Below are 26,541 nucleotides of genomic sequence, written 5' to 3'. Positions count from 1 at the left end.
CAATTTGGTATGCAATAATTCAACCGTGCAATACTGTGGTGTCATCTGGAAATAAATCTGCTTTTATTCTGTACATTTAATTGATATTTCTTATTTATTCTATTGCATTTAATTCATTTAAGCACTATGATTATTTACACTGTGGTATATTGTAGTTTGGTGCGCATATTTTGATTGATAATTGAAGTAGCAACCAGTGAGATATCTCACCTCTCTCTCTTATCTCTGTTGAGAGCTGCACGTGCGCAGTACAGACAGGCAGGATCACTGATGAACGTGTGTCAGGTAATGACAGAAGACTTCATGGACACAAGCAGCAACATGCTAGTTCATAGTAAACTGCCGGTTATTGTGATAACAAGAAAGTTTGTTGTTATACTGATCCGTTTTTCCCCACTGCGGTGTTAGCTAGCACTAACAAGAACAATGTTACCTTCAAAAATACCGAGAGGCTAGCTGCACGCCAAGACATGGGTCTGGAACAATTTAAAGGTAGTCTACTTGAGATTTAATGAAACAGATATTTCCGTCCTTTAAACTGTACACAGTTTGGGTGCCCTGATAGAAGTGTTAGTGTCCTTCACTGAAAACTTCCCGAGTCAGTACAGAAGAGTGCAACTAATATAACAGCTTTAATGTGCTGCCTATATCTCTAGTCAAGGAGTCACGATAATACAGAGTCATACAAAGTACACAATTCCTCACAACTTTCAGATGCTTCGCCTTAAACTTCGTCTTAAACTTCGTAAAGCTTGAAGCGTGAGAAAAGTCCTCATTGTCACTACAGTAAAAAGGTTTATCCTCTGCACCGAGAGTTTTAGTACTTGGATGTAGTAACAGTCCTCCACCAGCTGAGGGCAGAGCAGGACCGAACAGCTCGTGGTGGTTAATGGGACGTTGAAGTAAGAATAATAATAATAATAATAATACGTTTATTTATCACCTTTCTAGAGCAGAAGTCACAAGGTGCTTTTACAGAGAGAACACAGACAAGATAAAAACAAGTTAGGGGGTAAAAACAAGAAACAAGTAAAATCAGGGTAAAAAGCAGCAGAAACAACAATATACACAACAGATTAAATAAAAGCTAGTCTAAACAAGTGGGTTTTAAGGTGCTTTTTGAAGGTGACAACAGTATGCAGAGATCTATGACTTAATGGTAGAGTTCCAAAGTGTTGGACCTACAAACTGAAATGCACAGTCACCTTTGGTTTTGAGCCTGGAGCCAGGGATAACAAGCCTGGTCAGAGGTCCTCAGGCACCTGCTGGGGTGGTAAGGTTGTAAGAGGTCCGAGATGTAGGCAGATGCTTGTCCACGCAGGGCTTAAAGGTGATGACGAGAATCTTAATATGTATTCTGAATTTTATGGAGAATAAGACTGGACTGAGTAAAGCAGAGTGAAACAGGTGTTACACCTGTACTTTAGTGAATGTGCTCATATGAACTAAACACGTGTGTGTATGTGGAGGGTAACGTAATGTGGACTCACTCCTACACGCTCACAGGAGAAACACACTCCTGTACTGATAACACACCTCATGGATGTAGCATCATATAAAGGGTCGTCATGATAGCAGATGGTGATTCTCTGATTTCAGAGCCCTTAAAGTCCCCCGACTCGATTAAAAGACTAAGAGTGAAAACAAACCACAACATTCATTTTAAAGACTTTATCTTCAGTGTAAAAATAAAATAGAACTTTTATTGGGGCCGCTGCAGCTCAGAGTGAGAGTGGATCTTCCACAGATCAGAGGATCAGCAGTTTGAGTCCCTGGCGCCGCCAGTCTGAATGTTTGGTTATCCTTAGGTAAGACACTGAGCCACAAATTGCCCCAAAAGGCAGAGCCCAGCCCTATATACCAAAGACTGTATATATAGATCTACCTTTGGTGTTTGTGCATGGATGAGGTATGCATGAGGTCATGAGGCCTTGCATGTTCTCTCCGTGCATGTGTGGGTTCCCTCCGGGTACTCTGGCTTCCTCCCACAGTCCAAAGACATGCTCATCAGGCTAAATGGTGACCCCCCTAACCCCCCCGCGACCCTGAACAGGAACTACACGACACCAGACCCCCGGTATGGATAGTGGATGGATGACTCTTTCAGTTCTGGGTTGGGATATATTGTGCATTGAAGCCTCTAAGGGACTTTGATTCTTTATGGACATTAGTAACATAATGTAAATAAAGACACAGAGCCGAGCATCGCCTTCTTTCCAGGCATGATTTATTGAAAACACACCAAATTTATACTCTACAAACCAGTATTTTTCCGTTATGTTTAACAAGCGTAATATTTGCCTCTGGGTATTAGTAAAATTAACATAATACATTCTGTCACTGTGGCATCGCTTCTGCTCGCTACGAAAGCATTGACAACTTTACTCCTCTAGGAAATCAAAACCAGCTCTTCCAATGACTCTATCGTTTTAAAAGTTTATAATACAACGTAATACAAGGCAGAAAGCCACCAACAGTCTAAACTACTTGGGGTTGGGGGGGGGGGACAGTGGGGGGAGGGGGAGGTGTAGGATGAATGAATGAATGAGCTGAGTGGAGGAAAAAGGGAGGGAGGGTGACACAGGAGGAGAGCGGGGTAGAGGTGAACAGACAGGATGGAGAGATGACAGTTGAAAGGGAGGAATAAAGTTATATAAAACACACTTATCTTTATCTACCATGGAAAAGGTTAAGGCACATGATAGGTACAAACACATCTGCTACTGAGTAGTACACTTACTTTATTTTGACGGTCTTGATTCAGTTATATCTACACAGGTAGGTTCGTTTGATTTGTTGTGTGTCCGTGTCGTGCATTTATTTTACAGCACAGTTGCTTGGCTCTTATTTTGTAAATGTACGATGTGCTGCACATCCACAAAACTGAAAACCCCCTTTTTTTATGAACGCATGTAAATACAACTCCAGATCCTTTGGTTGTGTTGCTGCAAAGCGCAGTCAGGAATAGACAGTCATGTGGGTCTTTGTTGAAAGGGTTCAGTATTGTCCAATGAAAGCACACACTTCTGAGGACACACAAAAGGGATGCTGGGTAATATTATAACTTTTTTTTAACCTCTGAAATTAAAATGTATACAGTAAGTTTTTTTGTAGTTTATTGATTTTTACCACAACGTACACCTTTGTAAACACTGTGTAAAATATGCAAGCTTTATAAAGTCACATACGTCACAAAGAAAAATCAGACTTCAATGCAGGCACATGCCGTTCGCCTTGATGACGCATGAGTGATACCAACTTGGCTTCTCGTTCTCTCCGCAGTGGAACAGGAGAAAATGGCAAAATGTTTCCGTATCCCTCTGCTTGTCTATATCGCATCCCTAAAACGTTGTAAAAATATATACTATATGACCAAACTTGATGTTTTGTTTTGTACAGTGTGATGCAACTCTTAGTTTGTCCTAAACATCCAGATCCACTCGTCCTCCTGCACTCTCTCATCCGCATGAATTTCACTTGAATGAATTAGTTAATATCCAAATGACACCACAAAAAACTGGCACTTGGAAAGAATAGAATATAAACATCTGTACAGTTTTTCTGCATGCTCACGACTGTATATGTCTCTTTAAGATGCACCGGTGAAGGAGGGTTCAACTTGGTCTGGATGCATCGGGAACAAAAATGATGGGACTTTTATTAACACTGCCATCTCTAGTCCACCCATTGATCTGACCTCTGACCCCTCGACCCCTCCAGAGTGTCTGTTTCAAAGATGCAGGGGCTGTCAGAAAACATCATCGCCTTTAGAAAGAACACTGCAGATAAACTTTTTTTTCTGTTACTTTTTTTGACAAATACAAAATATAAATAGGTGATCGTCGGCGTAACTCGACAATATTTGACACACATTTAAGTTACGTGGTTATTTCTCGTTTACAAACATGGTGAGCCTTTATCAAATGAGATGTGCTTTCCAAACAATGTGATATTAATATACAACTAAGAAGTCGGTAATTTTTGTTCTTTTTTTCCTTCATTTTCCCGTTTTTTTTTTCCTTTTGACCCTAATATACATTTATATAAAACCCAACAAAAATAAAAAACGCTTTTAGATCTATCCGCTCTGCCTCTCTTTTCAAAAACACAAATCATTTATAAACAAAATGCCTTATATCCTCTTTAATACACATCATTGACAAAGAGCAACCAGCCAGGAAACTCGCTACACAACCTGAGTGGTTACAGATATAACCACAGCTCCGTGAGTGAAGGCAACATGCCACTTGGCTTGCACACGTTTTCATTTTAGCTTACTTTATGCGATGCAGTGTGAACAGACACTGTACCTCCATCTGATAAACACACCATGTCACTTTCCTCTCTCCACACCACGACTTGCAGACTCCTCACTTTATAAAATTAACACCAGTCACCAGTTAACCACTTTTGATTTCAAAGCATCTCAGTGCACTTTTTTTAAACACAGTGATCCAAATGGATTGTAAGTGTATGAGAGCAGGCTGCTGGGAGTAATGTTTATCCACTATACTACAGCTCCTCTCTGTTTCTCTTCATTTCACTTTTCCTTTCTAATTTCCATCCCAACAATCTCCAAAACAAACATTCAGGGACTTTCAAACACACCAGTCCATACCTGTTCACATCAAAATACCAAAGCTTGAGAACAAACTCAAAGTAAAATTCTCCAAAACCAACAAAATCGGGGCATTAACTTCTTACAGATTTGAAAACCAAAATGAAAATAAAAAACCTTTCAATCTCTTCTTCTACAGGTTTCCTTCAACACACGTTCCTTTTCTTTCAACTTCCTTCACCTCACTTTGTCCCACCTCATACGTCCTTCCCCAGCACCGGCCTCTGTCCTTCCATGTCACCGGTAAAGCTCAACAAGAGTCAACACTGTAAAATTCACATGATGTCCAGTGGGAATGTAGATATGAGAAAGTCGTAGTTTTTATTCTTTTTATAAAATTCTGAAAAGCATGAGAATGCTGGCTGCTGCTGGGTAGTCGCTGTTGTGATCATTATTTTTTTTTTTTCCAATCCTCTTGTCTGTACAAAGTCCAACTCCAAAGATGAGTGAAATGGCAGTGGTGATATGGGAGATCCTCCTCTAGCTGCAGCGTCGTCACTTTAAGCCTGAAGAGCGTGGAGAGAGACAATTAGAAGATACACCCATACAGTTTGAAATAACAATTAAAGAAGAGTTTCGGAACAAAATGCTACACATCCACCAATTGTGAAGAATAACATACAGTGAATTGAAAAATGAGGTGGCTTTATTCATAAGTACTTTGTCAACAACAAATTCCATTAAAAGACAATTTATCCCGACTGAAGATGTAAATGTGAAAACAACAAACAAGGATGTAATCATCCATTCTGCAATTTCCCTAAGCCCTATGGAGCTTTTACAGTTTTTAAAGCTCTGTCAACCCATTGAATACTAGGCTGTCAATTTATCATAAAACAGCAGGCAGAACTTACTGGAACAAACTAGCTGGAGACCAAAGTGGAGAATTAACCAGCTAAAGAGACAGGACTTTAGCGACTGAGTCTTGGATTTAATTATCCAGGTTATCAGAAGTGAACTTAAAGAGGAGTAATTATGCTGTTTCACATTTTAAGACATATATAATGCTACGATGTTGGATGTCCAGACTAAACATGGGTGAAGTTTCAAATCTGTAGGTAAAAGTATGTTGGCGTAATCCACAGGCTTGTCAGCTGTTCAGCTGTGAATGCCAGGTTTCACACAGTTGTTTCTACACGCTGCACTTTGTGACGTCACAAAGTGCAGCCTCTGCAGGCTTCGGAGAGCTGGCCAATCAGGAGAAAGTGGGCATGTAGGGGCGGGGTTACTTAAAGGGACAGAGCTGACTGAGTCGTTTCAGTTAGAGGCTGTATGAGAGCCTGCACAGAGCACCAGTGTGAGAAAAAGTTTTTTATAACTGTGAATTATGCTAAGCTACTCCACACGTATCACAGAGTGAAATATGAAGCTTGAAATTAGCATAATACCCCCCCTTTAAATTAAATGTAAATGTTGCTCCGTATTTGCTGGACGTGTAAACGGCAACCTGTTGCTAACACATTATCCGCAAGGACTTTCTATAGCCGCAATATGTGAAATGTGACACTCAGCTTGTTGTGGAGTTCTGTCCAACTCTTAAGTTGATTAAATATTTTGTCATGTATTGTCGTAATGCACTGGCTTGTTGTGCTGCCCCCTAGTGGCCAAAAAAATAGAGCTTTAAAAACCGCTTTACCACAGGAAGTGCAGCAGCCCCAGCATGACTGATTTTTTATTTATGACTATTATTGTTACTTTCTACACCAATCACCCCCAATAATCTCTAAGTGTTACTCAAAGACCTAAAAATAAAGACTTTTGTTTTTAACTGCAGATTAACACACAATGCACATGCTGGTAAGTGCACCTCTGTAGTACAAAGGAATACTATCTATATATAGAAGGATCAATTTAATGTTGGTTTTGGTCTTTGCATGGGATCTGTTGTCAATAAGTCACATAACAGAATATCACCACCCTTTTAAACACTTTATATTAACATATTTTTTTTAAAGTACAAACCACAATTTGAAACTTTGGTTGTGTGTTCATATTAGATTGCAAGACAATCAGTTGGCTTTATCAAAGTACTTGACAAATCACATCACTGTCGACAAGTACTTTAATAACAACAGTCCAGATGGCAAATGGAAGCAGGAGACAGCGAAACAGATGCTTAATGTGCTGGATGAAATCCTGCATGTGCCAAGTGAAAGTACTCACCTGCTGGTTCATACGTGATATTACCAAGAAGTGAATGTGGCAAGAATACACCACAGAAAGAAGAAAACACCACACGTATACTACTCTATCTATCAAGGGTCACCATGTGATGTTTTTCCTCTGATAGTGCAATGAAAGGAGAGTGAAGAAGTGAACGGATGGCCACAGACAAAGATGGCTGACATGAGAAGATGATGAGAGAGACAGAGAGGTCGGACAAGAGGCCTCAGGCACAGGAGGACAGAGAGCATACAGGAGGAGAGAAAGGATAACTACAGAAGCTCACCCAGAACAGCCTTTGCAAAAGTCATTTAGTATGGGAATGGAAGTTTCAAATGCACTTCTAATAAAGTATGTGTGGGTTTAAGGACAATACTAATTTAGATTATTTCCTTGCGACTGCTCCTACTGTTGCCTTTTGTGCACGAACACGAGAAAATTAAACTAAAGAAGAATTAATCTGGATGCGAGAGGATAGTTGAATAAAGAAGTATTAATAGGCTAATGGAGAAAGTTTTAACAGAAAGCCTCAATGAGGGTTTTGTAATTTTAGTTGTAGCTCTATTCATCGAAACTAATCAAAGCTTCTTTCCTTCTGTAAGTTATATGGAAATAAGTCCATCTCAGTTACACAAGAAGCCACTTAGTAATCATTTATACAATGCATCTTAGCACAACATATTCAGATGAAACTTTAAAATGTACGTAAACTGAATTAATGTGAGCTCATCCTCCATTACTTTACTGCCTTGGACATTTTCTTTTATGATATGTGTGTGTGCACATTATATGTGCTAGCTTCCAACATCAAATTATCATCCAATATGAATTATTTATCTAAAGTCATATTGCATTGACTAAAGACATGGTGCGTACCACAAATGTAGAGAAGAGACTGTGTGTGTGTGTGTGTGTGTGTGTGTGTGTGTGTATGTGTGTGTGCTTGTTCTTTCTCCCCTGCTTTTCATTAAGGGATAACTGAGTCTCTGGAGGATCCATCTGAAGTGCAGACGAATGATTCCTCTTCATCATTTGCCACAAATTTCAGCAAAGGCTCTCTGAGGACGTAGTCAGTAAAGTAAGCCGTACGTTTCAATCAGACAGGTGGTGCTGAATTGTAAACAGACACCACAGCCTGTCTGCTTTCAGTGTTTATTTCAAAGAGAAGCCATGTGGGGGTTTTGCACAAAGCCTTGTTGACAACCCTGAGTGGCCCATTTGGACGTTGCAATGCTAAAATAACAATGGGATGCAATGTTAGAATTCTTATTGACTGTTTACCAGGCCCTGTGTCCTTAGCTACGCTAGCTACACACGGTCAAGCTTTTGTATTCACACACCTTTACGTAATGGAATTTATATTAATAACAAAGGCAGATTTAAAACTTTTTGTGATTTTTTAAACAATAGGTTATAAATTTAAGAAATACAGTAGGTAGACATTAGCAGGCTTATCACTTCCCTCTGGCAACAGTCCGTGGCTAAAATGACAACGATTGCTAGGGGGTTTAATCAGTTTTAGCTAGCTAGCTAATTAAGCTAATGTTAGCTCCATGGCTTTAGAAGAATTTAAACATTTAAGCTCATTTTAAAACTAGAATCTTGTAAAAGGGGGCCAAGACATTATATTGTGCTAAAAGAATGATGTTAAAAGCTTTAGGTCCAAGAAACGACTAGCACCGTCACAAGTTGACAACCCATGTAGAGGAAAAGGAATTACAATTATTTTCTAATATAATCCTAATTGGCTGCATCGCTTACATACTTGTTTTTATTTTCTAAGCATTTCTTTTCACTTTTACTGTTACAAAATATTAGAATGACAACTGGCAAACATAAAGCTATTTTGTCTGAAGTCTGGCTCGGGATGCTAATACAACAATGCTAACACCATCCAGGACAATCTTAAGTTAGAGTTGTTGGATGCACAAACTGCAAATAGAGCCTTTAAAATAACTTCTACAACAACTTCAACTACAAACTAGTGAGGAAATGATGTGTTCTTTGGCTTTGGAAGCAACACTCGATTACTGTAGGTAGCATGCTTTACTTAAATGGACATGGACTACCTATTGCAGCTCATAGCCTACTGTATGTTAGCAGGTGAACAAACACAATTCTTTACTGATTTTGTGGTTTTGGTTTTAGAAAGTCTAGAAAAAGATATCCCACATCAAACTCTATACATTTTTGCAGTCCCATGGAAACAACTTTAATATTTGGAGAAATCCAAAGCGTGATATACCTTCTGTGCTAAGTTACAGTTGCTAAAGCTGTGACTGAAAATGTGCTTTTCGAGGTTTGGTGAAAGCATAACAAACGAGGCATTCTTATTAAAATCAACCTTGGTATAAGGTTTCACTGAAAAATCAACATAAAGTTGTGATTATCAGTGTATTTCAGAAGTTTCTGCATGCAACAACCTTGTTGTGAATATTTTGGAGCAACGTCTTTCCCTTAATCTTCACTTGAAAGTAATAGATATAGATGTTGCTGTGCTAATAAGAAAAACTCTAATACAATGTACAACATTTTAAAATCCTAAATACAAATATAAAAGTTAAAGGTTAAAAATAGTTTTGAACTGCGAGTGAGTTGTGTAAATTTCCATGAAAAGAACAAGGTGACTTTTGCAGCTGACTGCTCTGGGTGCAAGGTGACAGCAGGTCTACATGACACAGCATGAGGGTGAAAGGTACAGAAACTTTGTACAAAGTGGGAATGAAAAGGATGCTACAGTCGACCAGAAAAGGTTAAAGTCGTTATTTTTGTTGTGCTTTTATTTTTCAGACCTACCATGCATGCATTTAGACCCAGGAGTCAACAGGCTGGGGCTTAACATCACAAGCGTCCACCAGACTGACCGCAGGCCTGTTACTCCTGATATAGTGTTTCCTATTTGTGTCATTCTGCGGCCACAGGAGGATGGGTTAAAAAAAACACAGCAAAACAAAAAGAGGTCAATACATTTCACAAATACACTCACACAAACACACACACACACACGCCCAGGATCAGAGAAGCCAGTGTTAGTTCCCTGCCGTAAGGAGAGCTTGGAAAGAAGTCAGAGAGATTACAAAACAGCATACCAAACCATGCAAATGAAAGAGGGAGAGAGCAGTTTCAACAGCCAAGTTGCATTCAAAGCAGGCAGAACACCTCTGGGAAATACAGAAGGCAGACTTAGAAGACAGCTTTGGAGTTACGCTTAAAGGCCTGTACACTCTGAAGACAAACACGACTGTTTGCTGCGATTACTCCTGTCTGTGTCTGAGCTGGTTAAAGCGTCTGCTGCCCTTTCAAGATGTGAGACGGTAAAAACTTTCACTCTAACTGGATGTCGATGAGAAGGTGTCAACCAAAATAGATGATTGTATCCTGAAGTCGCTGTTTACTAAAGAAGCTGCCAACTGCTGTCAGCTTTTTTATACTTTTGCCGTACGAGCTGCTTTTTTTTCTCTTTAAACTGCCAAAAATTAGCATTTGCTTTGGTGTTAAAACTTTTGATGTATAAGACATCGTGTGATACTAAAATTTGCCATTTAAAACGACACAAATGAAAAAAAAAAAAAAAATCCAGATTAGCATTTTACATGCATAGTAACACCAATATTTAAATTTTATATATATATATTTAGAATTTTAGGGGACTTTTTATTCCAATTATTTTCCTTAAAAGGAAAAGCTAAAAGGAGGGAAACTCAACACCAGATGAAATTCGTGTTTATGCAGATCTCCCGTGGTTTAACTTGTTTTTGTTGATGTAGAATGAAGAATCAAACTCCAGGTTGTTGTCAATTCACCGTAGCATCACCGTTTGGTCTAAAGCTGCAAAGGAGCACACTTCCGACATGCCAAAGGTCAGCAGTGCAATGCCCTTTAAACTTGCAAACGTAGAGAGCTCTGAAACAGCGTTTTAGCCTGGCGTTGAGTTCCCCTAATAAAAAACGAATCACTGTGGCAGCACCTTCAGCTTTGAAAAGAAGACATGACCATAAATGCAATGAGAAATATCTGTAACTAAGAGTAATTTTAAGATTACCAACTATTAGTTTGTATGACTGTTTAAGGATAAAATAGACAACTGTGGCTCAAACAATAACTGCTATTGCAAATATGACTAATAAACTTTTAAAGTAGAAACATAACTATTCCTTTTTTGTAAGCAATAAAGCTCACTCTTGCTCTCTTAAGTAAACTCAGTGATTTTATGTTGCTACATTATTAGCTTATGGTAGCTAATGCTAGCTAATGTCAGCAAAGTTTAGATCAATGACTGTGTATAAAGATGGACAATGCGTCTCCATCAGCTCTCATTGTACAAATTTGAAACCAAAGTAGCCCCAGTGACGGGTGGTACCATCTTGCGATGGTGATGTCATTTGGAGCCAGAGTTGCGCAGTAGAGATCGGCGGATGGAGCCGCAGGAGCCACTTCCGCTAACCAAAACACACACTTAAATTACAGAAAAAAACAGCAATGATCCCGCACGGCGGCGTGTTTAACAGCAGGACAGCATCGTTTGACAAGCTTAAACTATCATTAAAAATATCCAATACATTTATTATTAGTGTTACTGCGATGCAGATGTAAAATCCAAACACAGCACATCATTAACTGCTCTAGACATGTCTACCCTGTGATTTCAAGAACGAGTTCTAACCTGTACTGAGGAGCAGATATATGAGAGATGTGCTCAGCAGGCTTTAATGACATTCATTTTAATATCCCACAGGGAAAATCCTCTTCATCTAGATCAAAAACTAACTACAGAAAGTACTCGAGAGTCATCAACACATGTCCCATCCTCGGAGGCCATTATCCTGTGACTCCTCTTTGAGGCTGGATTGCCAATCAATGATAAACACACTTTGGCTGCACTGTGTAACGGCTGTATAATCAGCAGGCGACCACTTGATAATGCAGCAGTCTGCTCATTGCCAAAGCAAGGGTCATCTCCACCAGGAGCAGTTGTTGGCTGTTCTTTTAATCAGTCGCAGATTAATTAGTTTACAGACACCAAAAGCTTACGCTCAATTAACTGGTGGCTCGTAGATCTGAGCGCTGAGCTGTGGCAGAAATATTAACACAGAATTACAACTTTCCGCCTCATTCGAGAATCGATCGGATTAAGAGCTTCTAATGAGGACCACCACAGAAAGCATGGAGAGAGAGACAGAGAGAGAGGACACCTGATTTCAATAAGACATCATTATCTCGTCATCTTTGCCCCTCTGGACGTCAGGAGAGGTCTGCTCGTACCTTTAATGGCTCCCGGTCTGTCAGGTCCACCGAGCCGTCGCCTGCCTTGTACTTGCAGTCCTTGTCCCTCTGGTCAATGGTGGAGTAACCATCTAATGAGGTCAGAGAACAACGGTCAGCTTAGTCCTCACTGTCCTCACTTGAAAAAACAGTGACAGATCATTTAAAGTGTTTTAACCTGTGTAGAGTCAGACACTGAGAGATTTTCTGCACTGGAACACACACCAGAGCCAGAAATGTGTTGGACACAGAGAAGTAGATCAATCAGCCCATTCCAAGCTTGTCCAAACTGTCCGGCACTTACATTATTTACTACTATTTGGGTTCGAGATGAAGTCTTGCAGTCTCCAGTCTGCGCCCTCATAACTGACTTTAAATATGCACTGTCATGAACTGTTTTCAAACTCAGGTTCAGCATTTTTAAAGCACCTCAGAGTGGGAATCAGACCGAATTAGCTGAAATGTCAAGCATTTCAAGCATTTAATAAAAATTCTTCAAGCATTTAATAAAAATTCTTCAAGTATTTGATAAAAATTCAAGGGTACTAAGTTCAAGCATTTAAGAAAAATTCTTTACCTTGAAAATTACCCATATCATAGCAACATTCAGGTATTTCCTAATGCCTGAGGAGTTATCACAAGTAGGTGTTTGGAGACATTTTCATAGATTAAGATCGATGTCTTTTTTCAGTTGTTCCGTTCTGAGCGCCACTTGTCACCCTGGTTACCACCAAACATGGAGGTTGTTTTGGCTGTTTCTGTCTACCCGGAGCTGTACATATGTCAAACCAACAGTATCACAATAGAGACTGAAAAGCCCATTTGTGGGAACAGATCGGCCGGACACTAAATGTTGCAGGTTAGGTGCTTTTATCACCGTGCGCGTTGCAAACTTCTTGTCGGCTGTGTAGTAAGTTAAACTTTTTGTTGACATAGAAACAAAACCCACGTACAGCTGTTTTTTTTTCTCTCACTGCGTGCAGCTTTTTTTCTATCATCCCAGCGCCCTGTCCTGACCTAAAAAGGCGGTATGTGGACACAGGGTCTACGAGAACAGGGAGTGTAGTGCAGCAATACTATTGCTGAGTAGGGGTGGGAAACGCAGGATAACACACAATATGATAGGGTTACACGATACACGATATGTGGCCCACGATAACGATAATATGATACAGCGATAATGTGATAATTGATATATTGCAAGACCATCATATAAATTACAATTAAAATATCTTAGACATGTCATAAGTGCCACCGCGAGGAGTCATGAAGTAGTGACGTTGTGAGCCAGAATCACAGGGAAATCTGTTTAGAGCGCCGTATGTTTGTAATCTAACATCGATATTTCGAGCCATCGTATCAGTAATTGTTTTGGACGACGATATATTGCTGTACCGATATTTTGTCCCACTCCCATTGCTGAGTGAGCTGCATTTATATTATACTGGATGCAAAAGTGGTGCTCGTACTGTCATTTCAAGACAATGTGGTTGAATAAAACTGTTTTGGATATAACAAAGGTAAGTCAAATCTCTGTTTTAAATCAGACACACATTTATTGTTGAAGCTGCACTAGTGGTTTCCAGGATTTACATACAAGTCCACTATTTAATTGTCATATACTGTATATAAATGTATTTTGGCAGCAAATTTTGCTCAGTTAACTTCAAATAAAAATATTTTCTGTCCTCCAAATAATACCTTTGTTTAATATTTCAAACCACAACTCTCAGAAAATTACAACATGACATCATCTGTTGTTCTTAACAGCTCTCAGTGTGTAAATCTCCTGGGAGTCCTCCTCTGTTTGAAACTCACAGTGGGAAGTTTTATTCATGACCCACTTTATTGTAAGAGTGTTTTTAGTACAGTTTAACCTCCAGCACTATTCCTAGGGGGGACTCTGATAAATAATTTCATAAATATGGCTTGAAGGAGAACCAGTGTTATAAACTCTTTGGCTAGAGGGCAAAAGGAAACACAGACTGCTTGTAAAAAGTAATTTCTTCACCTTTTAATACTAAAAGTCCCCAAATTCTTTATTTCATCATCGTTGTTTTCAACAACAGAAGTATAACAGCAGAGGCAAGAGGTCCTATGAAATGTATTTATCAAAGCAGAGAACCACCCACATCTCCTGGTGTTGAGCTTCTGATGAAGGCCAAGCTTTGAACAAACATCTTGTCAACAGAGGGGTCTTTCAACAGCATCAAAAAACATCATATCTGAAACTCAGTCCAAAACGCCAAACATCCAAGAGCAGAGTTTTCAGCTGTTTCAATATTTAGATTTAAATAACATCTTGGCATCAAGTGAGGAGGTAGCAGAAGAGAAGTCGAATCAGAGAGGACACTATTGGACACTGGAGAGAGATTAAAGGAGCTAGCTCTTCTCTGGCTAAGGACGATCATGCAGTCTGGCTCTTACCTGGGCCCAGCTCATCCATAGGTATCATATCACCACTGCCACATTTCCTGGTGCCTGAAAAGCATTCATATGCCGTTTGTACAAAAAGAGGCAAAGAGACTGAGCCAAAATGCTGCTGCTTTTCAGAGTGACGGTTCTCGGCCAGTGATTGAATAATGCAAACTGAGAGTGGGCAGGCATGAGTGCCGCGATTCGAGTGCATGTATGGATGCAAAAAATAAATAAATAAATGGGGCACAAGGCCAAAAATCAGGACATTAAACTGCTGCTGTGCTGCTGACTCCTCTGTCAAAGAGATGTTTGTTGTTGGGCCAAAGTACTTCACAAGTCCCCCCCTCCCCCTCACACACAGACAGACACACTGCTGCTGGTAGAGAAAACCTCCGTCCATGTGGGGATATTTTTATCATCTGAGACCCTGTTGTATTGATCTGAAAAACCATGACTAACATGAAAAATATAACTGAAACTAACTCATAGAATGTGAATTAAGGACATTTATCTCGACTCTTTCGAACCTAACATTTTTAAGGTTGCAGGTTTTCATTTAACAGCAGCAGCCTCGAAGCTCCATCTCCCATTTAATTTGCTTTGTTTTTCACCCCTACAAACGGCCATTGTACGGCAACGTAGGACACACCTCAGCTTCACCACACAGAAGATGAGAGTGATAAGCATTGTGTTTCAATACAGCCATGAGAAAAGAAGACCTCAGCTTTGTGGAATAACACGATCACACAGTTTTCAACACACTGTTAGTGTTCTGTTTACACCTGCTTTGAGGACAATAAGGGTGGGGTGCACGAGAACATTAAATAGACAATTTGTTCAAGTGATAATCTCGAACATTTAAATAAATGTCTGTTAAGTCACTATCTCTCGCCGAATATGGTAACACAAATGTGATTGAGCCTATGGCCCACTGATGAAAGCCTTTGCATTTGCAGTATCACAGACTGGGTGTTTGTGCCAACTTTCGCTGAAAAAAACACAAGCAGTGCCCAGTCAGTGACGCGTTTTTCCATCAGCCAGCAGCGGTTGGTCTGCCTGAGAGGGTAGGCGGAGCTAAGCGGCTGCTTTTCCGGTCTCTGCAAGTGTTGCGAGTAAACAGTGATCTACTATGGCTGAACAAACAAAGAAAACATCGGTGACTACAGATACAACTTCAAAAATAAGTGAAAATCCAAAGAAAAAGAAACAAATTTGACGCTCAGATGAAGGCAAACACTCTTAAGTGCGCTCCCACAATTACCATTTATCGCCATAGGTGCCGCCAAAGAGAAGGAAACTGAGATCTTCAGGATTACAACTCTAACTTTATGTTGTATTTGTAGTAACTGAGCTATTTTATGCATTTTGTTTTCAAGCACAAGTCTGGTGATGTTGGCTATTTTTCCTATTGTCAATAAATCCAATAAAAAGACCAAAACTACCATAAAACAGATCCTTCTGATAGCTACAATATGTGGAGCTAAAGTCAGATGGATCCTCTTTATCTCTGCTGTGAAGCTTTATTTTAATCCAAAACACATCAGTAAACAACATCATTAACAGGCAGACATGTTCCTTCATTAAGATGCGCACAGGCACTGCAGTGAATTTAACAGTCAGTTCACATGCAGCTAACAGTACTCATTAGTGCACCAAATGTGTATTCATGCCTGGCAGAAAAAAAGTCCTCAAAAATGCACTTTTTAAATTATTTTTTAAACAACTGCAGTGCTTAGCTGGGAAATGGGGATGTTTTTCTTGAATAATGGAAGTCAAAGTTTATGAGTTGTATTTCAAGATTTACATCTTCGAACCACAAACATTTGGTCTGAGTGCCACTGACAGGGAAGAAACGTCAGACAGTATTGAAAGCTTTTTGGTTTTGGTCCTCTGATTGGATTATTGACAATTGAATAGGACCCCTGGGATCTTCTCTAACATTTGCCACCCACGTTGTCCTCTAAACCGGCACAAGCATGAAAAATCTCACAGACACGCACACTCTGACTGACCTTGGTTCTTCTCCATCAGCGGCAGAGTGGTGTCGTCGTAGCCTGGCTTGCCGTTCTTGGTAGCTTTCGGGGTGGCTGTCACTGCGGGCTGAGAGAGGAGGGAAACAACGCAGCGGGTGAGTACAGACGGTTACAGCGATAAACAGATATGAAGAACAGAGAGAATTTGTTTTCTCTCTCACGGCCAGGTTAGGACTAAAAGGGGATTATTTTGACTCCACAGGTTAACAGACAAATATGTTAGGGATAATGTATCCCGCGGGTACCTACTTATGAAATCAATTATTTGACACAAATATTGATTTGGAGAAGATTTTATTAATTTAAAAATCATGATGTTTCCATTTTCTGTTTAAAAATAGTCTGTTGCTCTGAGCTGAGCTGCGTCCATAGCATCGGTTAACTCTTTCGCCTTCTTAAAATGAACTAACTGAACTGTTTTTACTCGCATGATATGGAAACATTTCCTCTGATGGTGAAGTAAGAACCAGAGCAGCACCTGATTGAGGTTTTCTGTCTCGTCTCTGTCAGAGTCTGTTGACATTTTCTTTTCCATTCACCGCCTTTAAACACCGCCGTTTCCCGTACTGTGCTCTATTTAATGTTTACTTCATGTGCCGTCTTCAGTTTTGTAGATCTCTCCGTTGTAGCCTTCAGTTTTTGCATCATTTAACCTTTATTGCTTTCTCTCCGCTGTTTTGTCTCTTTATTTTCTTTCCCTCTGTAAGCAGACTTCTTTCAGTGGATTGATATGATTACAGTTAGTCCTCCAGATTGTGTGACAATGAAACCTGATTGATTTTATTCAAATGTTTTATTCACTGGAGATAAATCTCTCTCTAGAGTCACTAATGATTCTACAATACTTTTTGTCATACAAAGTCTCTCCTTGTGAAATGCCTCATTAGTGGCAAAGTGTTTCTCCTTAAAATTGTCTGTCAAAATTGTTTAAATAAAATGTTTTAACCACTTGATGTAAAGCAACACTTTAGATCCAGATTACATTTAAAGCACACCTCCCACAAGATCCCTGTTCTGTACCTGGAAGTGGCTCTTGTTCCAGCCGTCCTTTGTCAAAGCGTTCCTCAGGTCCTTATAACTCCAGACCGTCTGCAGCACGTGGGACGCCGCCTTCGTTTCGCGAGCTGATTGGCTGAGGAGACCACAAAAAAGAAAGGAAATACACTTAGAAATAACTACAGCAATTAAAGTCAGAAACCTCATCCAACCCCAAAACAAGTGACGCCTGTGTGAACTAGCGTGCTGCTACAGCAATCAATCTCTTTATTCAAAGACGTCGAGTCCCCTGAGTGGCTCCAGGGTCTAGTTTTTAATTCACAGCCAGATGAGTGCACATTTCCTTTCATTAGCTACCTCTAAGCCACCAGTATTAATTACATGTGGGTGGGGGCCTCACTTCAAAGAAAGCTAATCTCACGAGGCTGCGAGGAAACACAGCTATTTGCTCTGTGAATGAACTATGTGTAGTCATGCTAGTTAGAGCCGCTCTCTGTGTGATCAATACTTCACCACATCAGGGCCAGCCTTGGAAAAGTGCTTAAACTAGAAGTGTGGTGTAGGCACACTTTATTTTCTAATGGTCAACAGTGGTGTTATTAGACAACTGCTGAATATTTGCATTAATATCTGTTTTCATTATCAGGAGGGGCTGCTCTCTTACTTGCATGAGCAGCAGCTTCAGAGGCAGCCTCTGTAACAATGCCCTCCAGTTCTGAAAGCCTGTTAATTAATGTGTAGTGGGTGGTGGTATTGTGGTGGCGAAGCTTGGGCCATTAGAGACACATTACATTATCCTACATGAATACTAATGTAAATGCTCACAATGCAAATTGCATCCAAGGTCACACTGTAATTATTACATGTATAATGTCTCTATAGTGCTCCCACATTCCTGGCGTGGTTCACGTAAACATGAAGATACAGATTCTGTTTGGTCCATTGTCTGCACTACAGTGTGTCTGACCTTTAGTCTAAGACTGATCATAAAAACATACAAGAAAACAACGATCACATACTGTATTAGTGTTTAGATAAACTAAGCATTCTTTAGGAAGGCTACTCGTGCATTTGCGTTTGGGGTTGCTCTAAACAACTTAATAGTAACTCCTCACATGTTATCGGTATGAGGAAGGAAAGAAGGAAAATCTGATGTTGTGTGTGATGTAGTGTTTGTATTATGCCCAACCTGGTCCTGTTGATGGCGACCAGCTTCTCGATGGCCTGGGCCTGGATGAGGGAGCGGGCGTTTTCCGAGCTGTCGGTCACAATCTCATGGATGGTGTTGAGGATGGCGACCACGGTGTCCTCCTCCAGGTTTTTGGCCGGCCGCTGCTGACCGCTGGGCAGGTTGCTCACCAAGTCACGCATGGCGTAACTTCCTGTGAGGGGAAAGTATTTTTTATGGTTAACAGTGTGACAGTGCTGTAAGTATAATATTAAATTATTAATCATATTTTTTTTCCTGACTAAAAAGATCTGTCATTAAACTATCATGTGGGCTCTTTCAGTGTTCATGTGAGTATGCGAGTATCCAAAGCTTTCATGGACTTTGGTCAGTCATCACTGTTGCAGTGGTCTTTCAGTAGCCTCTTTATCTGTGTCCATATGAAAGAAAATGCTTTTAGATGAAACCTGTGTTGTATTCGTAATATTTCGTACCGATCAGGTCCTTGTTGCGGCGGTCGATGGACAGGTTGCGCAGGGCGATGGCCACAGCTCGGACCACCTTGTCAGAGTCGGAGCGCAGCAGCTCCACCAGGATGGGGAGACCTTTCTCCTTACGCACCGTGGCTCGGATGTAGTTGGACCACTGGAGGGCAGAGAGAGAACAGGACTGCATGTCACGATTGCTTTTTATGAATTCAACCTTTAACCTGCCTGGCAGGGTGAGTGAGCACACGCTGTCAGCAACATCCCACCTGGGAGCTGCCCAGCGTGACCACACGTCTTTTATTTCTAGCACTGGGAGAGCTGCATTGGAGGAGTCCAGGTCACCTCCATGACACCATAGAGAGATATATTCCTCCATGCGCACACACATCTACTCATTCACTACACAGACAGTGCCGCACTGCTCCTTTAGCTTGACTAATTCACAGCATTACACAGTGGGGCTCTGAATGGACATGTGATATAATTTGTCTTAATTTAAACATCAGTGGATTTTACTTCTCATTTTCCTGTAACATGAAACATTAAGTTTGACATAAAAGGGTTTCTCATCTAAGCACTGGTACCCCAAGAGATGTAATTAAGGAAAGGGCAGGCTCAGCGGAAACACCAGGTGGCAGTAGAGAGCCTTGTAAAACAGGTCAGTGCAGCGGTACAGGGCTGAGCAGGAGCAAAGAATGAGAAGGGTTTAAAGAAGAAGCGCTGATATCCTCTTGGGGAGCAGGGACAAGCTTTGTCCAGCTACCAGATGTGAAATTGAGATGTGTAAGCAGCTCCACAGGTTCCTGAGCCTTGCCAGAAATTCTGATCTGATTCAATATAAAAAAAAGCAGCACAGGAAAGAAGGATTCCTCCTTAAAATGTTCCCCTTAGCTGAAAATCACTACTGCTGAATTATTAATACCTAAAGTAAGACTCAAGGCAGAGTGTTACCTCAGGAAACTAAAGAGTTCAGGAGCATTTTCCACTGAAGGTAGAAATGCTTGAAGCTGCTGATGAATTCACAGGACCCGAGGATGTGTTTACAGTCTGACACATTGGTGCTAAGAGAAGTGCTGCCGTCGGCTGAATGCGGCCAGCCTGCTAAAAAGCTAAGTGACCGCTCTTGCCCGGGTTGTTGTGCGTAAACTGGCATCGACAACTAGCCCTCCCTGTTGATAATCATTGCTGCCTGCGAGCCAGACGGCCTCTCAGCAGATCCACAGAAGCTCTAATTAGAATAAATGTCTGCTGCTAGATGTAAAGTTTTCATGTCGTCCACGAGCAGCAGCAAACATGTAACAGAGACTAAACTTATATGTACATTAGTTACTTATGTAGTCATAATCCCACTTTAGATGGAAGGTCCTGACCAAGAAAGGTAGCATCACTTCAAAGGCTGTGTTTGAGGTACTTTCTGTCTGACTCACTTGTGTCATGAGATTTATTTCAGCTTAAAAAGTTAGCAGTTTGCAGAGGCAGCTCATGATCAAGGCCAGGCTCAGACTACAGAGGCTTTAAAACCCTAATCAATCTTATAATCAGGTTGCATCACGCACACAGAGAGAAACATGCACAAACTACAAGATATGAAAATAACGTTGCGTCACTGACTACAGGATATCATCAAGATTATCATGCGTGCCGTTGGGAGAAATGTAACACCTTATTGGATTTTGTATAACACAGAGACTGATTACTGACTGATTAATATTTTGCAGTCAGAATAAAAACCGTAGGAGACATGAGTCATTCTTCAGCAAGAACTGGAGGTGAGATTTTACCTCTTAGTTTTTAGTTAAAGACCCCCTCCAGTGAAAATCAAGTGTTTAACCTTGTACACATCTCCATGTGGTGTTTCTCATGTGCTACACATCAGGGACAACATGAGCAGTCATCTCCACGGCTGGGCCTGTCTGTTTTTAAACTGCCGTGTACCAAGGACAGGCTGACGTCACAAACCTAAGGAGCCAATCCCGTTAATGGACGGGGTGACGCTATGCATATCATTATGTGCAACCTATGGCAACCACTTCGGCGATGCGCGAGCCAACTGTAACTGTAATTTTTGCAAACTCACTACTGACTACTAACGTTAACGTTACTAATACTAATTAATACATTTCAAGCTAGCTAAGTTTCAACAAGTTGCCCCTAAACGACGTGAGAGACGTGTTTTGTTTTTGCAATGGAGGGGCCGGTTGGAAACTTGCATAGTGGGCGGGAACTATACAATTATTTCAAGCAGAGCATTTTCTATGTCTTAAAACATGAATGGAGCTGGTATTTACACGTCGAGACACGTCAGCTGCTCCACCTCCTTGTAGACTTCTCTCTTATTGGCTATTGTGGTGCTGCTCAAGAAGTCCAATCTTAATAGGACTTAATAACAAGCATGTCTGCAATGATCGGGACGGCTCAGATGAATCTGTGAGCCGTTGGAGAGGTTTAAGATTGGATCTGTAAAGCCCTCAAATTAGCAGATAATCTGCGCTGAATATCGGCATCGACCATGCTCCGAAAGGAGATTGCTCTCTGATCGACAGGAGGGCCTAGTTGGGTAGAAATTGAGCCAAAACTTCTGTAGTCTGAGCCCGGACTAAATGACTGTTAGTACTGTACATCAGGAAGCAGGTCTCGCTTCTTTTAAAGTCCATCAAATAATGTATTTTTGTTCTCAAATTGAATCCAATATATCTGCTACAAAGATGTTAATGATGAGGACAGGAGTTTCAAAAGAATAACATGTAAGTCTAAAAATACCACAGAATCAGAACTCAGTGTCTACGTGTTTTACCCTCCACAGCCCTGAACTCACGGTCCACTGTCCAGCGCTGAGGTTTTGAAGAGCCCCTGCAGCGGCCTCCAGGGTGTTGTAGTTCTGGCTCTCAGTCAGCAGAGATAGGTAGAGCCTCACAACTTCAGGCTGATACAGCAGCTCAAAGCCTGCAGGGAAATACACAGAAACACACACACACACTGGTCAGACTTCCTGGCAAGACGGACAGGCCAATTAGGCTGTGTGAAGGTACCAGCGGTGCAGTGCTGGGGTTTATCTCGGACCAGAGGGGGGGTTCTCTGGCACGGGGTAACATGGAAGACGCTTTACCATAATGCAGCTCTGGTAGCCGTGGACAAATGCAGTAAAATTCAGTTAATTTGAGTGGAAATGTTCTGTATTGGAATTAAACGTCCAAGCTGTCCATTTGTTTCACAACAGGCTGCAACAACTTTTAAAAGAAATGCTGGAGCAGTGCCCGGTATCCTTCCTCCTGGTAATACTAAAGCATTATGAGTCAAAATACTTCAGTAATTTAAATGAGGAGAGGAACACGAGAAGGAGAGAGTATTGATCCGACAGCCCGACCAAACCCACGGTATTTGAGCGGGTGGTTTATCTCACTCGCACATTCCAGCACAGTCAGTCATTAGGGCCTCCCTGTGATGGAAACGTAATTACATTATCAGCTATTAGACAGCGCAGGCACAGCGAGAGACAAAGGGGGTCCAATCAAATCACATTTATTCATCCAGGCTTTTTCTTTGAGTAGCACAAACAGGTTCATCGCTGTGTGCAGCCTAACAAGAGATCAACAAGACACTGAGCAGATCAATTAAAAGGCAGAGATTATACAGCGAGGAGAGCTCTGCAGTCAAGGTCATTTTGAGCTGTTCGCTTCTCTGGAGGGAGTCATACATTTTTTATGGCAGGATGGATGACAACACAGGAAGGGAAGGGGTTTCGTCAGATTCTGGTCGCTTGAGCAGAATAATTTTGTACTGTTTTTATGATCTTAAAGGCAAATTTAGAAGACTGCACGCAATTACCGTAAAACTTGGTGTATAAGACACACTTTTAATACATTTTTTTTCATTTAAAAAGTGGGCTGCATCCTTTACAACGGTATGACCAATACACCAGTATAAAATGCAGAGAGAGGTATGCTATTCTATTACGGTATTTTACCCAGACGATGGCGCTATCTGGTTATTAAGTGGGGACGCATTTAACTGTTTGCGGGTCCAAGCGGCTGCAACGTCTCCTTTTTACAATAAGCGGCAGTGCTGTTTTAACTTGACTGTTGCTAACGCTTCATCACGGACATGCACCGTCCTGACCGCCATTGCAGCCGCCACCCTCACAACAATCAACGTTACTGTAAGCTGACAGCTAGCGCTAGCTACAGCAACGGTAGCTAGCAGGATTGCAAACTCGACATGGCGAAAACAGATGGTAGGCTGTAATTTGTGTGTGTTTAGAATGTGTTTCAAATAAAAATACATTGAAATAACTTGTGTACACGTTTTTATTTGTCAATAACTATAAGAAAACCTTTTTCTGGGGGCGCTGGTTTTTCTCTCAGATGGTAGAGCAGGTGCTCTATATACAGAGGTTACAGTCCTCATCGCACTGATCGAAGGTTCCACTCTCAGTCTGCCGATCATTTGCATGTCATCCCCCACTCTCTACTCCCCGTCAATCTTCAGCTATCCTGTCTAATAAAACCTTTAACACAACCTTTTCCCCTCTGGGATACCCCCAAAACAGACTGCGTCTAGGTGCCACTTATATTCCCAATTTTACGGTACATGATTTATTTGACTTATTTGGTTTAGTTGAAGTCATGGAAAAGGTGTAACAAACGAAACAATGAAGCACCCAGCCTCAATGTGATGTGAAATCCACGCTTGGCTGTCACGTTGAAAGTCTGTTAATCTACGGTGAAAGTGTCTGAAGAGTAAGGAATCCAAACTAAGCCTGAAGTGGGGCCTCAGTGCTTCAACAGGGGGCACAATCAGCTCTTACTCACTGAGGCTTTAACAGACTTCTGCAGTGTGAGCTGCTGGCTAAAATCTCCTTTTACAGAAATACCATTTCCCCAGCAGCTTCCCTCCTATCCTCTACAACAGCACACAGGCAATTTCAAATCCTTCTTCAATCCCTCCAGGCTCAAATTAAAGAAAATATAACCCACTGTTTCTCCGCATGTCTGTTGAGGCCGGTTTTTCCAAAGTTCTATTTGAAACCCCCGTATTATGTGGGCAGCGATGTATAGTAACTCTATTTGATTGATGCACAAAGGCTGACAAGGCCCTCGGTGCATTTTTAAACTGCAGGAAAAGAGAATCTTTTTGTAATATGAGTGTGACCTGGGACCAAGTATGAAAGCATGAATCAAAAGCCTTAAAAGGGCAACAAAAGGCAACTACTCCTTTTTTATATGGACTCAGTGAAGGGAAACGGCGACTGAGGGAAGAGTGTCAGTTGTGTGCTTGTGAGGTACAACGGAAACACACAAACTGACATTTGTGCCTCTAAATCCACATCTCACACCCATAATTTGCACAGAGCGGAAGCCTGGATTGCCAGATTCAGACACAGCAACATAGTTGTTAACACTCAAAAAACAGAGTTTTCATCCCTGTAGTGTTCCCCCCCCCCGAAATCCTGCCAGCCCGGCTCCAGAATCTGTGTGGGAGGAAGTGCCAGGTTGGGAGGATTTTGAGAAATGTTGAACTCACTTTCAAAGAGGCAGCAGAGCAGGAGCCGTCACGCATGAGACCCCGGTTGTAACCATGTGCTGAAACATGAATCACATCAATAGGTTTTCTCGGGGGCTGCGAGAGGAGAGAGTCTGCAAACCAGACACTCAGCAACATTCTGCAAGCTCCTCATATTTCTGGGCCTACTGGGTGCACACTCAGCAAACCGGAGACCATGTTGCAGGCGCTCCTGTTGACAGACACTTCATCTCCAAGGCAGATTCTCTTTGCTCAAAATGTCAGCCATGTTGAACCTTTGTTGCCAAGTTCGCCTGCACTCTAAGGCTGTGCCGTGTTTCTGTTTTATAATCTGCAAATCCACATTTCCTCCTTCCTGCAATTCCTGTGGTCTTGGTCTGGCAACCAACTGAAGCGACTTATGAAATTGGCGTTTTACAAATGAAAGACTCAAGACAAAAAAAGGCATGTTCTGTTTAACAAAGGAGGGAAATTCACTGGCCCTTTTAAGTAGTTTCTTTATCCTTTAGTGGAATTTCTCGCTGATGAGCCAGAGAATATCTCTGCCAGAGCTTTCTCCCAGCATCCTCAGCAGAGGCTTAACGTCAGCACCGAGTGCCCTTGATTGCTGCTAAAAGCACTGCCAGGTCGAGCTCGGTCTGCAGCTGTATACTATCGTGTTGTTGTTGATGTCATCAGTCGTCATCTGCTAGCCTCCGGGCCTGCTAGTTGTCAGTTAGTTAGGCAGAATTATAATTCAGAGGGGGGATGAGCCGTCAGTGTGACGTGACCTTGGCTTTGCTCAGGGCAACACACGGCCCGATATTCTCTGACAGGCTGCGAACATGATGAGATTACCTAAATACAGAAGTATCCAGTGGGTTAATTTGCAGTTTGTGCTACTGCTCTGCTTTGTAGTTAACAAAGCACGCTGTGTTTAATGTATCCACAGGGCAAACAGCTAGTTACAGTAAAATATATGATACAGGCTCAGGCACAAGTCCTTGAAGAGTGTTTAGATCCTTTCAGAGTAGAAATACCTCTGTGAAAAAAACACTTTTGTGATGTGTAGCTTTTCTGTGTAGCATTTTCTCTGGTGAGAAATCCACAGATAATTGTCACTCAGCCACAGCATATCGGAGCGCTTAAGTTTCTTTCAGCTGTTTTTGGGGGACGGTTGGATAAAGTTCACCAACTTTACTGTCAAAGTTCACTCTCATCTCTCTCATATGTGTTATTCCCTGTGATGGTGGTTAGCAAGTCCGTCTCTACAGAGATGCTAATGTTTGCCAAATCAATTACAAAGGTTTCTCAGACCCTTTTTAATTACTACTATAAACATGTTGCATACATTATAATGCATCTCATATATTATGTTACTTGTAATTGTACCATCTGCCTCTTGTGATTACACTTATGGGACAAAGTGATTAATGCATCTGATTAGCTATGTATCTTCTTGTCCCATTAACGTGACTAACCATATATCTTCCCGGGTTTTTGAGCTGCCCTGTCTCGTAGGTTCCTGGGGATTGACCTACTGCTGTGGACCTGCTCGACTCAAGCTGTAACAACTATTAAGATCACTTTTATTGTCACTATTTACATTTTTTTATGTTAATCTTAAAGCTGCTTGACTCCAACTGCTATAATTAGTCTCATCAGTCTTCCCTATTATCACTATTATTGTTGCTAATGGCTATAAGAGACCTGTTGACTTGTTACAATTACTAGTATCTATATTATTTTCTTTTATCATTTCTATGCTGTTTTGCTAATTTAACACATTTGTATTATTATTGACATGCCCGGACTTGTTCACCTACTACCTACCTACTACGGTGACATCAGTGATCGCTGACAGACTCTTTGTATCGTGTGTGCGTCCATGAATAC

The 26,541-nt window shown here is 41.2% G+C and overlaps 1 protein-coding gene across 8 annotated transcripts in view; it reads right to left on the bottom strand.

The window, feature by feature from the left end:
• Nucleotides 1–2,213: 2,213 nt before the first annotated feature.
• Nucleotides 2,214–26,541, bottom strand: part of arvcfb (ARVCF delta catenin family member b) — a 268,096-nt gene continuing 243,768 nt past the window's right edge. For 7 of the 8 annotated variants that reach the window (XM_069682303.1, XM_069682296.1, XM_069682297.1 and 4 more), the window contains 8 exons: nucleotides 21,962–22,089; nucleotides 19,153–19,303; nucleotides 18,680–18,872; nucleotides 17,515–17,626; nucleotides 16,474–16,561; nucleotides 12,044–12,135; nucleotides 9,578–9,690; nucleotides 2,214–5,124 (listed from right to left, as the gene is read on the bottom strand). In XM_069682303.1, the coding sequence (XP_069538404.1) occupies nucleotides 9,589–9,690; nucleotides 12,044–12,135; nucleotides 16,474–16,561; nucleotides 17,515–17,626; nucleotides 18,680–18,872; nucleotides 19,153–19,303; nucleotides 21,962–22,089 (866 nt within the window). In that variant the 3' untranslated portion in view covers nucleotides 2,214–5,124; nucleotides 9,578–9,588. The remainder of the gene's footprint in view (nucleotides 5,125–9,577; nucleotides 9,691–12,043; nucleotides 12,136–16,473; nucleotides 16,562–17,514; nucleotides 17,627–18,679; nucleotides 18,873–19,152; nucleotides 19,304–21,961; nucleotides 22,090–26,541) is intronic. The other variant, XM_069682301.1, reaches the window with a different exon arrangement.

This window comes from Semicossyphus pulcher, unplaced genomic scaffold (genome assembly GCF_022749685.1).
Source record: "Semicossyphus pulcher isolate SPU_LCO1_2020_fin unplaced genomic scaffold, fSemPul1.0.p SCAF_6, whole genome shotgun sequence".
Lineage (NCBI taxonomy): Eukaryota > Metazoa > Chordata > Actinopteri > Labriformes > Labridae > Semicossyphus > Semicossyphus pulcher.
Note: the sequence above shows the minus strand (reverse complement) of the source record. Positions and strands in the feature narration are given on the sequence as shown.